Here is a 14,192-nt window from a genome sequence, read left to right as displayed (position 1 = left end):
CTGGGTCTCATGTCAGTTTTCCTGTTCTATTTATTTTAAATTTTTATTTATTTATTTATTTTTGGCTGCCTTGGGCCTTCGCTACTGCCCACGGGTCCTCTCCAGCTGCAGCGAGGGGGGCCACTCTTCACTGCCGCCAGCCTCTCTTGTGGAACACGGGCTCCAGGCGCGCGGGCTTCGGTAGCTGTGGCACGCAGACTCAGTAGTGTGGCTCACTGGGCTCCAGAGCGTAGGGCCAGTAGTCGTGGCCCACTGGCTTAGTTGCTCCGGGGCACGTGGGACCCTCCGGGACCAGGGCTCGAGCCTGTGTCCCCTGCATTGGCAGGCGGACTCCCAACCACGGCGCCACCAGGGAAGTCCCCTCCATTTTTCTCTTAACCCTTCTGACTACTTCACTTCCCACTCCCCTCCCCGTTGGGATCCTATCTGTTCCTCAAAGCTCGGCTCAGACGCCTCTTCCTCCCTGATTCCCAGCCAGAAATGGGCTTGCTTCCCCCGAACCCCCAGAACACAGTCCCCACCTCCGCACTCTGCGCCGCTTGTACCCCACCCCACGCGGGCGCTGAGCGCACTGGCTGGAACGCGGAAGTGCTCCAGACGTCCTGGTGTAACTGACGGAGGGAACAGTAATTCTCGAATGGAGGTAGGGAGTAAGACCTCTAGAGATGGAGAGCAAATGAGAAGGAACTGGGAGATAAAAACCGAGAGGGGGAGAGAGGATGAAGACAAACCCTGGGCGGCGACTAGACGGCCCGCCGCCACGGGCCCAGACTCGCCCCGCCCCGCCAGGCCCCCCACTGCCCAGCGACCGACGGTGCCCGTTCCCCGGTCGCGATTTCTGGGCAGGCGGCCCGCCGGGCGAGAGGTGGGGCGCGGGTGGCGGCGGGGCGGCGCGCTCGGCCGGTCATCCGCGTCCTCGCATTAGCATAAATCCCATTAGCTGCTCCAGCGCGCCGGAGCGGGGTGAGGGTTCTGCCTCGTGCGGCAGCGAGGGCGGGCGCAGCGGTGCTAACGCATCCTCCGACGGCGCGTTCCAGCCGACAGAGGCCCGTTTACAATCGTTATCTCGCTGGCACCTCCGAACCATCCGGTGCGTGGGGCTCTCCCAATGCGAGGGATTAAAAAACCAGGCCAACATCTCTCGTCTAATAGGTGGTCGAGCTGGAGTCGAATCCATGCTTTCTGGCATCAGTTCTCATGCTTTTTCCGTTACAGGTGCAGCCCCAGGATGCCTCTCTACCCAGACAACTATAATTTGGGAAGAAAGAGGTTTAAGACCCCCCCCCGCCCCCGCACCCCCCCACACCCTCACCTTTCCTGTGCTTTCTTCTCACCGGGCTGGTGCAGCAGGGAAGGGGGTTGAGTGGAATGGGAGGGGTGTGGTGGTGCTTTGGGTGGAGGGAGGAATTGGGGGGGGGGCAGTGTCACCAACCCTCATCCATCATTTGGGACAGAATTTGGGTGATGGAGTGGAATGCTTCCACCATCCTATTGAACTCACCTCCACTCACCCAAAGGACTGTTTATTGGAGCTGCAAAATCAAGAGATTATAGCAGTAAATGAGAGGAGTACCATCTCTGTTCTCTGGAAGTTTACAGTCTAGTAGGGAAAATCAGGAATATTTACGGAGCACTTACTCTGTGCCAGGGAACTGTGCGAACTCTTTTTTTTTAAACCTATTTTTGGCTGCATTTGCGTCTTTGTTGCCGCCCGCCGGCTTTCTCTAGTTGCTGGGAGTGTGGGCTACTCTTCCTTGTGGTGCTTGGGCTTCTCGTTGTGGTCAGGCTTCTCTTGTGGCAGAGCACAGGCTCTAGGCGCATGGGCTTCAACAGTTGTGGTGAGTGGGCTTAGTAGTTGTGGCTCACGGGCTCTAGAGCGCAGGCTCAGTAGTTGTGGTGCACGGGCTTAGTTGCTCTGCGGCATGTGGGATCTTCCCGGACCAGGGCTCGAACCCGTGTCCCCTGCGTTGACAGGCGGATTCTTAACCACTGCGCCACCAGGGAAGTCCTGTGTGCCAATTGCTTTACATGGATATCTCACTTATTCCTCTCAACAACTCTATGAAATAGGTATTATTATGATTTACATTTATAGACGAGTGAGCAAAGGCACAGATGACTTCTGAAAGGCCATATAGCTGGTGACTAGAAGAACCAGGAAGATGAAACAGATGAGCTGACATGTGTGACAGCAGAGGAAGAGGATGATGGGGAAGCTTGTAGCAAAGGCATGGCTCTAGGCCTCAGAGACCTCCCTGAGCAAGGCAGAAAACATCTCAGCTGCCCAAAAGGCTGAGTAGAATTTAGCCAGGTAAAGAGGCTGTAAGGGTGGGGAAGAGGAACTGCAAACGCCAGAGCGTCAGGAAGTGCAGCTCTAGGGGCAAGCCAGGGCCAGGTTAGGAGAGCCTTATTAAGGATTTTGGTCTTTATTGAGGAGGAAGTTGAAGTCATTAATGGTTTTAAACAAAAGAGAGGCATGATTAGGATTGCATTTTTAAAAGATCATTCAGGGGACTTCCCTGGTGGCACAGTGGGTAAGACTCCTCGCTCCCAATGCAGGGGGCTCGGGTTCAATCCCTGGTCAGGGAACTAGATCCCACATGCATGCCACAACTAAGACCCATGCAACCAAACAAATAAATAAGTATTAAAAAATTAAAATTAAAAAAAAAGATCATTCAGGGTGTAAAGAATGCAAGTGAGGGGTAAATAGATTCACTGATGGCTTGGACCACTGAATTGGATTAGGGTGGTGAAGGTAGGAAGAAGTAAAGTGGGTACATACAAGAGATACTTAAGAGCAGTGCTAAGTAATTGGATAAGGGGTGAAAGGGAGAGGGAGAAAGCTGAGTCATTTTACACCCCCTTCTCTCCCTCAACCCCTAGATCCAATCATTTAATAAATTCATTTCATTTCATGAATGTCTTTCCCACCCGTCCTCTCCTTTCCATCCCTGCTGCCACTGGCCTAATTCAGCTCAGGTCCTCTCCCTAACAATGAAGCAAGAGTCTTTCTACCTTCAGATTTTCCCCTCTCCAGATAATCCTCCATGCCATTTGCCGGTACGACCTATGTAAAATGCAAACATAGTCGGAGTCAACCCAGGCCCCATTGTCTTGTCATTGTGTCAATTACAGGATAAAGTCCCATCCTTTCCTAGTCTGGTCATTCTTTGCTAGCTTCTTCCCCTCCTCAGGCCCAAGCTGCACAAGAGGTGTCACACCCACTGAACCCCCAAAGTTACCTGCATGTTAAGGTAAATATTCCTTCACAGCACTAAACCTTCACAAATCCTTTGCTTGTGTATTTATTATATATACATGTGACTCATTTCTGAAAGGTCACATTGGCAGGAATTGCCTCCCCTTTCTATCAGGTAAATTCCTATTCATACTTCAAGTCCAAGCTCAGATAACAAGTCTCTGTAGGCTTTTCTAACACTCCCGCTCCCCTGATAGGATTAATTGCTTCCTCATCTGTGCTTCTAAAGCACTTTACACATATTCTGTCCTTGTATATGTTTAACTGTATTATAGGTGTAAGGAGGCACAGGCTAATGCAATCACCTAAATGAGCGCTCCTGACCTTGAAGGGTTGTGGGAAGGATTAAATGGGATAATATATGTACAGTTAATATTTCTTCATCTCTTTCCTAATAATAAGAAAAATCTTTATTACAGTTTACAAAGTGTAAACTTTGATAGTGTTCCACATACTCTCCTGTTTGATCTAGGAATAAGCCTGTGAGATAGGGTTGATACTGTTATTTCTGTTTTATAGTTGGAGGAAGTGAAGTACAGAAGGGTTAAAAAGTGATGATGCAGCTGGTTCAGCAGTATGCGGAGGCACAAAAGTGCTCCACAGTATTTGTTTAAATGGAGTCAAGTTTTCTGGTTATAAAACCTGTGATCTTCCCTTTAAACCGCACTGCTTCTTGCATGCATTAGCCAGTATTTTTTTCAAGTTGCAGGTAGCTAATCATTAATAAATTCAATGAGGTAGGGACAACCAACATGGCAGGGGTGGTGGTAAGAGAATAGGAAAAAAATAGTTCAGAATACAGTCATGGAGTAAGGATAAGCAGAGTTCTGTACTACGTGGTTGTAATGTAAAATCTGTTTCTCACTGTGGATTTGGATTAAAAGAAAGTATGAAAGCCCCGTGTTAGCACAATGCCAAGTTCTAAATGAACGTTTATTAAATGAAATCATGGCGCTTTCATTTTACATTTATTTTTGTTTTCCCGATGTGTAGCTACTGGAAAGCAGATATCATGTCATCTTTATTTTTCCAGTTCCTAGGAGAGTCCTTGTTACAAATTTGGTGCACTTAATAAATGTGTGTCAAATGAAAACCTGGAATGCAGGAATCAATGAAGGCAGTGTACAGCTCAGCATATATGGTTGTAAATGACTGCTGTTCTATCTCCTTCCGGAATTCTTCCTATTCAATCGAGAGATGAGACACTGTTCAGTTAACAGTTTCCAAAAGTCCTATTTCTCAGTCTGTAGAAAACAGTAAGGCCAAGAATAATTTGCACTCAAGAAGTATCACTTGCCCTTAGTCAACATGGTATCGTGAATGGCTTCAGGAAAGGGCTCCGGAGGGTGTTGGGGGAAGGGGGAAACAACAACAAAAAACAAAAAACGGTTGACCTTAGTCAAGATGGCTGCCTTTGGCTTCGCTCTATCAGAACGCGCATGCCCAGCCTTGTCCCCGCCCCCTCCCCGTGGCCCCGACGCGTGCGTCGCAGCGTAGGGGTCAGCGCGGGAGGAATAAATTTCTCTGTGATTGGTTGGTGCCGGATTTCAAACACGAGCTGGCGGTGAGGAGCTTTTCTGCCGTTGGGTGAGGCGCGGAGGGAAGTGGAAGGCCGCCCAGGTGGGGCCCGGGGGACCCGGCCAAGTGGGTGCTGGGAGTTGCGAGAAAAGGTGCGTCTGGCGCTGGGTTTGTGGTGGGAGGCAGGCGTCCGCGGTTGTGAGCCGTGGCTTCCTCGCGGGTCGTGGTGGAGGCCGGCACCTACAGCCCCTCCTTTGAAGGCTCTCCATGGGCCGGGGGCGCGGGCGGCCTGAGGGGGCGGTGGCTGGGAAGTGGGTGGCTTCTTTCTTGGCGCCGTGTCTTGTGGAAAGCCGGGGGCGTCTTTTTGAGATGGTGGCTTGAACAGGGCAGGAGCCACCCCAAAGAAGTGGCTCTCACTTAAAGACAGAGTTAGGGAGTGGGTGGGCTAACACCCCCGTTCTCCACAGAGGAACAAGACTTTTTCGAAGGAAAAAGCCCTGGTGTTTGAGAGGCCGGCGCGGCTCCCAGTGGAGCCCCTCTTCCTAGTGGGCTGTGTGTGTCTGGGTAGGCAATGACATCTTGCCCTTCCCGTCCTAAATCCCAGCCTTAGTAACAACGAGGCCATTTCACATACATCCCTCTTCAGGATTTCATTCCTCGACAGAGGGTGTGCATAGGAACGTGAGGTGGGTGGGAAGATAAGCTTTTTTTTTTTTTTTTTTAAAGAAACGTCATCATACTCTTCAACGTAGAAGGTGAACTTTTCGAGTTATTGAAAGTGTTTAGAGAAGACGCGTTTCCTATAGCTTAATCATTCAACAGGTACTTATTAAGTGCAAAATGTAAGTACAAGACAATCTTACTTGGCTTTAAAGGAGCTTGCAGTTTATTTGGGTTAATAGAACTTAGAAAGGTAACAGATTGTGTTACCTTTAGTAGGCCTTTACACTGTTGAGAGTACTGTGCATTAGTACGGCCCTTTTAGAAAATATTTTGGCACTGTTTATCAAGAGTCATAAGAGGTTTTTAACCTCTGACTTGGTAATCCCAGCTTTGGAAATCCATTTTAAGGCACACGGCCACCTGAAGAAAAACACTGTCCTCGGTGATGTTCAATTTATTTATTCGGTGAATATTTAATAATCATTTGCCAAGTGTCAGGCACTGTTCTAGGCACCAGGGGCTCAGCGATGAACAAACAAAAATCTCTGCCTTCTTGGAACTTAAACTATTGAGGAGACAGACAATAAACAAAATAAGTAAGTTAATATATAAGTATGTTAGATGGAGATGAGTGCTTTTGAGCAAAATAAAGCAGAGAAGTGTTGGGGGGAAAGATGCAATTTAAAATAGTGTGGTTAAGAATGAGACAATGACTTTTTAAAAAATTGAAGTGTAGTTGATTTACAATGTTGTATTAGTTTCTGGTGTACAGCAAAGTGATTCAGTTTTATATATATATATATATATATATATATATATATATATATTGTTTTTCATACTCTTCTCCATTATAGTTTACTGAATCTAGTTCCCTGTGCTATACAGTAGGACCTTGTTGCTTTATCTATTTTATATATAATAGTTTGATTCTGCTAATCCCAAACTCCTAATTTATGCCACCCCCTTTCCCCTTTGGTAACCATAAGTTTGTTTTCTGTGTCTAAGTCTGTTTCTGTTTTGTAAATAAGTTCATTTGTGCCATATTTTAGATTCCACATATAAATGATATCATATGGTATTTGTCTTTTCTCTTTCTGACTTACTTCACTTATAATCTCTAGGTCCATCCATGTTGCTGCAGATGGCATTGTTTCATTCTTTTTTATGGCTAAGTAGTATTCTATTTGTGTATATATACACCACATCTTCTTTATCCATTCATCTGTCAATGGAAATTTAGGTTGTTTCCATGTCTTGGCTATTGTAAATAGTGCTGCTGTGAACATTGGGGTGCATGTATCTTTTCAAATCATAGTTTTCTCCACATATATGCCCAGGAGTGGGATTGCAGGATCATATGGTAGCTCTATTTTTAGTTTTTTAAGGAACCTCCATACTGTTTTCCATAGTGGCTGCACCAATTTACATTCCCACCAACAGTGTAGGAGGGTTCCCTTTTCTCCACATCCTCTCTAGCATTTGTTATTTGCAGACTTTTTAATGATGGCCATTCTGACTTGTGTGAGGTGGTACCTCATTGTAGTTTTGATTTGCATTTCTCTAATAATTAGCGATGTTGAGCATCTTTCCATGTGCCTATTGGCCATCTGTAAGAGGCAATGACATTTGAATAAATACCTGAAGGAAGTGAAGGAGTGACCATGTGAGAGGTTCTAAGTAGATGTAACAGAAAAATGAAATTACCTAAATGTCCAAGGAAGAGAACAGTTAAATAAATGTTCATGAACTTTTTGTAACTTAATGGAAACATGATATAAAAAAAGTAAAACACAAAATTATGTATAAATCTGTGATTGCAACTTGATGAAATATGAGTGCATAATGGGCAAAGATTAGATAGGGAGGTGCATATAGTTGTTTAGGGTGGTGAGGTTTTAGTTTCACCATTAAAAAACTTTTTTTTTTTTTTTTCTTTTTTTAAATTTTTGGCCGCACCTTGCAGCATGCAGGGATCATAGTTCCCCTGCCAGGGATCGAACCCTCACCCTTTGCAGTAGAAGCCCAGAGTCTTAACCACTGGACCACCAGGGATATCCTTTTTTTTTGAACATAGAAAATTAACAGTATGAGGCAGTGTTTTATATCTGCCAAGTGAGTGTTATAGATAATAAAGAGGTTATTTTGGACTAAAATGGTTAGGGAATGCTTTAGTGAGTTGGTAAGACTTATACTAGACCCTGAGGAATGGAATGGAAGGAATTCACAGAAGAAAAAATAAGAGGAGAACTTAGTATAACGAACTGGTAATCATTTGCTGAAAAATAGTAATTCAACTTGTCCCATTCCATTTTTTTTGTTTTATTTCGTTTTGTTTTTTGGGCCATGCTGCAGGGGCTTGCGGGATCTTAGTTCCCCCACCAGGGATCGAACCGGGCCCTTGGCAGTGAAAGTGCAGAGCCCTAACCTCTGGACAGCCGGGGAATTCCCTCCCATTCCGTACTTTAATCTTCATTCATGTTGGACTGAGGATGTTCTGTTTACTCTTTCTGCAATTGACTTGCTCATGAGAACATTCGGTTTCAAGATGTTCCTTCTGCCTGCCAGTTGAATAGAGGCTTTGATATGGTGAAGCAGAAGCTGGACATTTGGGAAAAAGAATTATTCCGAAATGCTTTCATTTGAAAGAATCTTGTAGTATTGAGACAGTCTTAGGGAATGTTTTTTCTTGACAGCAGAGAACAGAGAACCTGTATTGTTGATTTCTTGGGACTCTCCAGATTTAGTAATGTTTGTGAGAATGCTTTTCATTAAAACTCTTCCCTGAAAAACGCACTGCTTTGTGTGACAGTATTTAACACCCTCAATGCATCTAAAACCTGATGTATAGTTCTCTTAATAATGTTGTTTGTAAGGGGAGGAAGAAGAGGCTAGAGACTTTTCCCAGGATACTCTGCAGTAAGATCTGTAATAGTCTGTTATTCTGAAGGATGATCTCTGTTCTCGTGGCTGGGTGATTGAAATTAAATTGGGGACTGAAAGCAATCACATCAAGCTGAGACTCTTTCCTGGTGATGCCAAATTGCTCCCTTAGGGATACTCACAGATTGGGAATCTGTAACACAGTGACTTCTCCACCTCTGGGGCTTCTCATCAATAACAGCTGAGATTCTCTAGCACTTTTTTGTTTAAAGCACTCAACAAACTGATTTCCTTTCTACACACAAGGATCATTTCAGCTTTCCCGAAAGGCAGCCGCCTCTGTAGTGAAAAAGTGACATCTGTTTTACAGCTGCAAAGCAATGTTCTGCAATATGACTTTGTTTTTGTTTCCTTTCACATTAGTGTATCTCCTAGCTATGAGCTAAATAATAAAGGGGGGGAAATAAAGAAGTATTCATGAGGGTAAAAATGTGACCCAGCAGGAAAATTAAGGCCATTTTCAATTGACATTGAATAGGATGAGTAAATTTTAGTTTTTCAAGCTACAATTTGGCTGAGATATCAGAGTTAGTACTGATACAGAAAGATATTTTTGGCATCTATAAATAATTCCTGAGAGTCACTTCTGTAGCACATTAATAAAAATACATGGTCCCTTAGCATATAAAGAGAAGAGGATTATATTTTCTAGTGCTGTTGTTGGATTGCCCAAAGTAAATCTGTGTTAGAGGAAAAATTAACTCTTCTCAGATGCTATGAGCCTCATGTAGAAGAGCTTGTTTAAGAGCCTAGACCAGGTCAAGTTTTGCTATCTCCTCCCTTCTTTTTGATCTGGGTTCCAGCTATGATTTGGTAATCACTGTTCTAGGATGTAAATAACAACAATCAGACCAAAACAAAAGCAAAAAATTTATACCCACTATAATACCCTATATTCTTTTTTAAAATTAATTAATTAATTTATTTATTTTGGCTGCGTTGGGTCTTCATTGCTGTGCACAGGCTTTCTCTAGTTGCGGCGAGTGGGGGCTACTCTTCGTTGTGGTGCGCAGGCTTTTCATTGTGGTGGCTTCTCTTGTTGTGGAGCACGGGCTCTAGGCGCGCGGGCTCAGTAGTTGTGGCTTGTGGGTTCTAGAGCGCAGGCTTCAGTAGTTGTGACGCACGGGCTTAGTTGCTCCGCGGCATGTGGGATCTTCCTGGACCAGGGCTTGAACCCGTGTCCCCTGTATTGGCAGGCGGATTCTTAACCACTGCGCCACCAGGGAAGTCCAATACCCTATATTCTTACAATGAGTTTCAATTTATACGGTATAAAACTTTTACCTACATTAATTTGTATTATTCTGTGAGGTAAATAAGGACAAGTATTATCGTTCCCATTTATAGATGTGTGTCAGAATTTAAGTGACTTATGCAAGGTTATACGACGGGTAAATAGAATAACTAAAATTTTATCCTAGGGCTTCTGCCCCCTCACCTTTCTTTTAACTGTTCCGTTTTCATCTATATTAAACATTAATGTTCAGGTACAATGGAAATCCTTTTGACAGTAGAATCATGGGGGGGGGGCGTGTGTGTTTGTGTGTGTGTGTGTGTGTGTGTGTGTGTTCGTTCATGTGTTTGTTCTCTGACTTCGATTTATCAAGTATTTTTTAAAAATACTGAGTCTTTGTGCAGTACAGTGGTGCAAAATGTAAGGTTTCTCCTCTCAAATCTACAGTTTAGCTGGGACATAGGATAGAAACATGGTAAAGTTAAATTAGAGTATAAGGTGTCTGAGTGCCAATTGAGCTAAGTCGTTAGGGAAAGACTGGGGCCAGGGAGGCCAGTTGAAGTGAGTGTTAATGACCTGCAAGTGATGACGGGCTGGGTATAACACACATGAGAGAAGAATCCACAGAGTTTGGTTTCCCTGTAGGAAAGGGAGTAACTTAAGGTGACTCTGAGGTTTGGAACTGAGTGACTGGGAGAATGATAAAAATAAGGAAATCAAAGTTGGATGTCGGTAGGAGAGGGAGTAGGGTAGGTCATTGGGTAGAGTAGTTGATGACATGTGTGGGGGAAGGATAGAATGATGTCTCAAAATCGAGGTCAACATCCAGGGCAACCGAAACAAATTGAGAGTTACAAGATTGACTTAGGAGAGAGCTGAGGGCTGGAGAGAGAAATGGATGAGTTGTCTGTAGAGATGTAATGGCTAAAGTGGGATAGTTTGATATGTTTAGTCAAACAGCTATCTCCTAGGTACTAGGCATCATGATAGGAGAACAATGTAGATCGAGGTAGTTCTATGAGATAATAGTTACTATGGTGAGATGTCCACAGGTAGGTACTCTGTGTCTGTAGTCTTTTCAGGAATCAGGTTGTATTTTCAAGAAAGTACCTCTCCACAGCACTCACTCTAGGGAGTGGTATGCACAAAGAAAATAGGAAAGAAGAATAGAGGAACTTGAGAAAATGAGGGATTTCTCTTAAAGGAGACAAGGAATCAGGTTGTTGTATTGTCATTTAAGACATAAAAACCCTCTGAATTTTGTGTGTGTGTGTGTTTCAGGGTAGTGCCATTTATTTATTTATATATATATATATATATATATATTTTGGCTGCGTTGGGTCTCTGTTGCTGCGCGCAGCCCCTCCAGCTGCCGCGAGCGGGGGCCACTCCTGCTGCGGTGAGCGGGCTTCTCATTGCGGTGGCTTCTCCTGTTGCCGAGCACGGGCTCCAGGCGCGTGCAGGCCTCAGCAGCTGTGGCTTGCGGGCTCCAGAGCGCAGGCTCAGCAGTCGTGGCGCACAGGCTTAGCTGCTCTGCGGCACGTGGAATCTTCCTGGACCAGGGCTCGAACCCATGTCCCCTGCATTGGCAGGTGGGTTCTCAACCACTGCGCCATCAGGGAAGTCCCTTCTTTCTTTTTTTTTTAAATAACCAGTTTTCAGTGCCCTAGTTGCACTGTCACATTTTCCTTTTCTGCATTCCTGGACAGATAGAAGTTTTCCTATGTACTGAGCTCACTGTCTTATAGTTTCAGAATATACAGATAAGTGCAGAGATGATAGAAACCAATAATACCCCATATTAAAACTGATCACTGGGGGGACTTGCCTGGTGGCTCCGTGGTTAAGAATCTGCCTGCCACTGCAGGGGGCACGGGTTCGAGCCCTGGTCCGGGAAGATCCCATGTGCCACAGAGCAACTAAGCCCATGTGCCACAACTACTGAGCCTGCACTCTAGAGCCTGAGAGCCACAACTACTGAGCCCATGCGCCACACCTACTGAAGCCCACGTGCCTAGAGCCCGTGCTCCACAACAAGAGAAGCCACTACAATAAGAAGCCCACGCACCACATGAAGAGTAGCCCCCACTGGCCACAACTAGAGAAAGCCCGCACACAGCAACAAAGACCCAACACAGCCAAAAAAATAAAAAATAAAAATAAAACAATTGATCACTGGGAATTCCCTGGTGGTCCAGTGGTTAGGACACCACGCTTCCACTGCAGGGGGCTCGGGTTCAATCCCTGGTTGGGGAACTAAGATGCTGCATGCTGCGAGGTGCGGCCCCCAAAAAATACGCTGGATGCAATAAACGTTTAAAAAAAAACCAAAACAAAACTGATCACTGTCTTTCATTTTTATTGGGAGCCAAAGGAAATCATCATTTGAATAGGCTACTGAATGCCCTGCCCCTGTTTTCTGTCCTGTAGCACTTAGAAGTATTTGCTTTTTTTGTCATATTGTTAAAACCCATGGGCATCTCCATGACTTCCACATCTCTTCCTACCAGTTTTAATGCTATTCTTTTAGTTTTGTTCTTAGTTTAGAGGAAGAGGTTTGTAATAAATTTGTTGGTCTGGTTGCTTAGCAGCTTGCCGTGATTATGTAGCTTGGAACAGATACATTGCCATTTGAAAATCTTGGTTTCCAGCCCTGATTCATGTATATATTGCATCCAAGCTTGGAATTGAAAGCTTTTTTGCTATTAGAGCAACCATCATACAAGTACAAATGAATAAATCTGTAGCATTTAATAGAAAATATCTTTACGTTTATATATTCCTTTTTCCTTTGTGTTTTGTCTGCCCTTTCTTGCCCTCATAGCTTATGGTACAATCTTACAAACATTGTAAAATCACTAAACCTTCGTAAAAGAGTTCTTAAAATTTTATTTAGATGCATGAAAAAAGGGCCTGGACTAGAATGTTGAAGGGGTGATTAGGAGAAACATAAGAAGAATCCTTTAATGGTGTTTCTGAGGACATTCAATTTTCAAATGAAATTTGATTTTTTAATTTCATTTCCTTGATAATTTTCATAACATCCCGCTGAGTTTTTTCTTTCTTGAAGATCTTAGTTCCTCAAAGTGTTCCCAGTTAAAGTCTATTTGGAATAGAACTGCCTGTAAGGACACCATTTTTAATGTAATATCAGCAAGTCTTTGCGGGGGGAAATATGAAGCCTGAAATTCACTATTACAGAACACAGTAGCAAATGATTTTTCCTTTGCCCTTCTAACTGTGAAGGTGGTGTATTGTCTCCTTGATGCCAGAATATGGTACAACATAATCCTTTGCCTATACTTAGTATAAATTTATTAGACATAGTCCCTGCACGCAGTCCAGCAGAGAGCCCTGCATTACAGAAATAATTCTTGAGCTGCTGAGCTGGCAATTTCCCCACTTAATCACTTGTGTGACGTCATCTGCGCTGTTGGTAGGAAATGTGCTGACCATGTCCTGCGTTTTAAAAGGCAGTTGCAACAGGGGTACTAGCTAAAGATGAAATTAAAAATAAACCTTTTAATTTACATTGAAGGTCTCCAAAGTGCAGCAGGGTTAAAGTGGCAAAAATGTTATATTGATAGGCTTGACTAAGTCGTTGGTCACTTAGTAATCAACTGACATACTTGTCCCTAATTGCTTCTCAGCTCCAGAGTGATTACAGAGTGGAGGAAAAGAAGTAGGCCGGAAGGGGTGTTATATTCAGGGGACTGAAATGAGTTTGTAATTTTCAAATGAGTCTTAAACATTCCAACTTTGTTTTTATAATAAGGATTACACAAAACATCAGTTGTTAGCTCGAGATTCTCACACTGGTAGCTACACGTGGAAGAGTCCAGATGTTAGTCACTGATCACTGTACTGGATTGCTTCTGAATCTTTTGTCTGGGGGAGATGGCAGGACCCCTAATGTATATTTGATTTCTTGGCAGAAAGATGGAAACTCTGATGCTGAATATGCGGAATCTGTTTGAGCAGCTTGCACGCCGGATGGAGATTCTCAGTGAAGGAAATGAACTCCGTAAGTCATTCTGAGCTGGCCTGTGTGAAGAGAAAAAACAGATTTCAGATTTGGGTTTTCTGCAAAGCCAAAGTGTATTCCAATCCTAAAATTGTTTTTCATTTGAGTTATCTAAAAAGAAAATGATGGTCACTTATCTATGGTCAAAGCTTAATGGACACTCATTCTAAATGGTCACTTATTTTTCTGTAGTTGTTTTTAAATGGGTTTTACCCAGACTTTTTTCATTATCAAGGTTCTCTTTTCACTAAATAGTTGGCATTAGTTGTCAGTTTCATTTTCTTATCACGAACTGGGCAAAATCTACTGAATTTCTAAGGATGTTGCCTTTTTTCTTTAGAGTAGTAGTTGTCTACATTTTTTATCCTGGGTTTTCCCTGTGTTCTATAAAACATTTTCAATTGAAGAGGAGAAAAATGACAGTTTCTTTTTGAAGGAGGGACAGTTCATCTGCTTTCATCTACCTATTTGATGCTTAGTAATAAAGGGTTGAGGTTGGGTGGAGAGCTAGGAAGAAAAAGGAGGTGGTGACACAGTAGTCTTCTGGGAAG

General features: G+C 43.8%; 1 protein-coding gene across 7 annotated transcripts in view; it reads left to right on the top strand.

Annotated features, from left to right (window-relative positions):
- Positions 1–512: 512 nt before the first annotated feature.
- Positions 513–14,192, top strand: part of RACGAP1 (Rac GTPase activating protein 1) — a 33,243-nt gene continuing 19,563 nt past the window's right edge. Inside the window, exons 1-3 of one of the 7 annotated variants that reach the window (XM_082352420.1) lie at positions 601–643; positions 1,216–1,269; positions 13,553–13,641. In XM_082352420.1, coding sequence (XP_082208546.1) covers positions 1,229–1,269; positions 13,553–13,641 — 130 coding nt within the window. In that variant the 5' untranslated portion in view covers positions 601–643; positions 1,216–1,228. Of the gene's footprint in view, positions 644–1,215; positions 1,270–4,784; positions 4,933–5,506; positions 5,623–13,552; positions 13,642–14,192 lie in introns of those variants that run through there. The other 6 variants (XM_082352417.1, XM_082352416.1, XM_082352415.1 and 3 more) reach the window with 6 other exon arrangements.

This window comes from Balaenoptera borealis (genome assembly GCF_965194805.1).
Source record: "Balaenoptera borealis genome assembly, chromosome: 13".
Taxonomy (NCBI): Eukaryota; Metazoa; Chordata; class Mammalia; order Artiodactyla; family Balaenopteridae; genus Balaenoptera; species Balaenoptera borealis.
Note: the sequence above shows the minus strand (reverse complement) of the source record. Positions and strands in the feature narration are given on the sequence as shown.